Source organism: Hipposideros armiger, unplaced genomic scaffold (genome assembly GCF_001890085.2).
Source record: "Hipposideros armiger isolate ML-2016 unplaced genomic scaffold, ASM189008v1 scaffold_8, whole genome shotgun sequence".
In the NCBI taxonomy this organism is placed as follows: domain Eukaryota; kingdom Metazoa; phylum Chordata; class Mammalia; order Chiroptera; family Hipposideridae; genus Hipposideros; species Hipposideros armiger.
Window position 1 is genome coordinate 1,047,387 of NW_017731358.1, and position 1,779 is coordinate 1,049,165.

Here is a 1,779-nt window from a genome sequence, read left to right on the forward strand (position 1 = left end):
CTCTCTCTCTCTCTCTGTCTCTGTGTGTGCGTGTGTGCGCGCGCGCACGCGCGCGTGTGCGTGCGTGTGTGTGTGTGTGTGTGTGTGTGTGTGTGTGTGTGTGTGGAGACAGGCCATGTGAGGACAGAGTCATCTAGATTTTCCTCTCCAAGCCAGGAAGAGAGCCCAACAAGAACCAAATCATCGAGAACTTGGATCTTGTACCTTCCAGTCTCCAGAACTGTGAGAAAATAAATTTCTATTGCCACCTAGTCAATGGTAATTTCCTATGGCAGCCTAAGCTAACAAAAACATATGGTTAGAGTACATTTAGTTTTATAAGAAATTGTCAAACTGTCTTCCAATGTAGTTTTTTCAATTTGTGTTCCTGCCAGCAATGAAGAAGAATTCCTATTGCTTCACATTCTCTCCAGCATCTGGTGTTGTTAGTGTTTTGGATTTGGGCCATTCTAATAGGTGTGTAGTGGTATCTCATTGTTTTTGTAATTTCCAATTCCTTAATAACATATTTTGTTGAGCATCTTTTCATATGCCTATTTGCCATCTCTAGACCTTATTCAGTAAGGTGCTTTTTTCTTAATCAGATTGTTTGTCTTCTTATTGTTGAGTTCTTTCTATATTGTGGAGAGTAATCCTTTATCAGATGTGTCTTTTGCAAATATGTTCTCTCACTCTGTGGCTTGTTTTCTCATCGTGTTGTTTTTCACAGAGCAGAAGTTTTTAATTTTAATGAAATCCAGCTTATATATTTTTCATGGATGGTGTCTTTGGTGTTGTATCTAAAAAGTCATGGTCATTCCCAAAGTTATCTAGATTTTCTATGTTCTATTCCAATAAATTTCAGAGTTTTGTGTTTTCTATTTAGACCTATGATTCATCTTGAGTTAATTTTTGTGAAGGGTGTTAGGTCTGTGTCTAGATTCACAATTTTGCATGCAGATGTACAGTTCTTCTAGTACCATGTGTTTAAAAGACTATCTTTTCTCCATAGAATTGGGTAGGACACTATTGTTATGCACATTTTACAGAAGAAAAAAGTTCAGGAACTTTCTCCAGGATCACACAGCAAGTAAGTGGCAGATGAAATCCAACTCAGGTCGTCTGCTCGTTAACTTACGCTCTTATCCATGGCTCTCTGCTGCTTCTCTGTTTCAGTCCCCTCTGCGTATTAATGAAGAAACACATGTTCATTGTAGAAATAAACAAATAGGCTAAAGGAAGTAAGTAAATATTAGCCATACTTCCTTTACATGGAGATAACCACTATTAGTATTTTAATATGTACCCTTCCAGGTTTTATCCTCTGCATATATATCTATGGCAGGTTTTTTATTCTAAAAATTGGATGACAACATATTCTGTTTTGCAACCTGAATGACTTTCATTTAACACTATATTGTGAACATTTTTCCATGTCTATAAATGTGCCTTTAGAATGTAATTTTTATTGGATGTACAGTATAACCACCTCACATAGATTGACCCTGATTTTTTAGCCTATCCTTTCTGGTGGGCATGCAGTTTGCTCCTATTATTTCCTTGCGGTTAAATCTTGACCAGCATACTTAATTACTCCTTAGGATGACTTCCTAGCAAGAGAATTGTTGAGTCAAAAAGGGGGGTGGGGTGGGCCGGCCGAGTGGCGCGGTGGTTAAGAGCTGGGTTGGGACATCAGAGGGCTCCGTTTCGGATCCCACATATGAGGGCCAGTGACACTGCCCTCTACAGCTAAGATGCTGAACAACAGCTCGACCTGGAGCTGGGCTGCTGTGAGTCGCC

General features: G+C 39.4%; 1 protein-coding gene across 1 annotated transcript in view; it reads right to left on the minus strand.

Annotated features, from left to right (window-relative positions):
* Positions 1-799: 799 nt before the first annotated feature.
* Positions 800-1,779, minus strand: part of TMEM44 (transmembrane protein 44) — a 76,546-nt gene continuing 75,566 nt past the window's right edge. Inside the window, exon 10 of the mRNA XM_019651280.1 lies at positions 800-1,161. Coding sequence (XP_019506825.1) covers positions 1,114-1,161 — 48 coding nt within the window. The 3' untranslated portion in view covers positions 800-1,113. The remainder of the gene's footprint in view (positions 1,162-1,779) is intronic.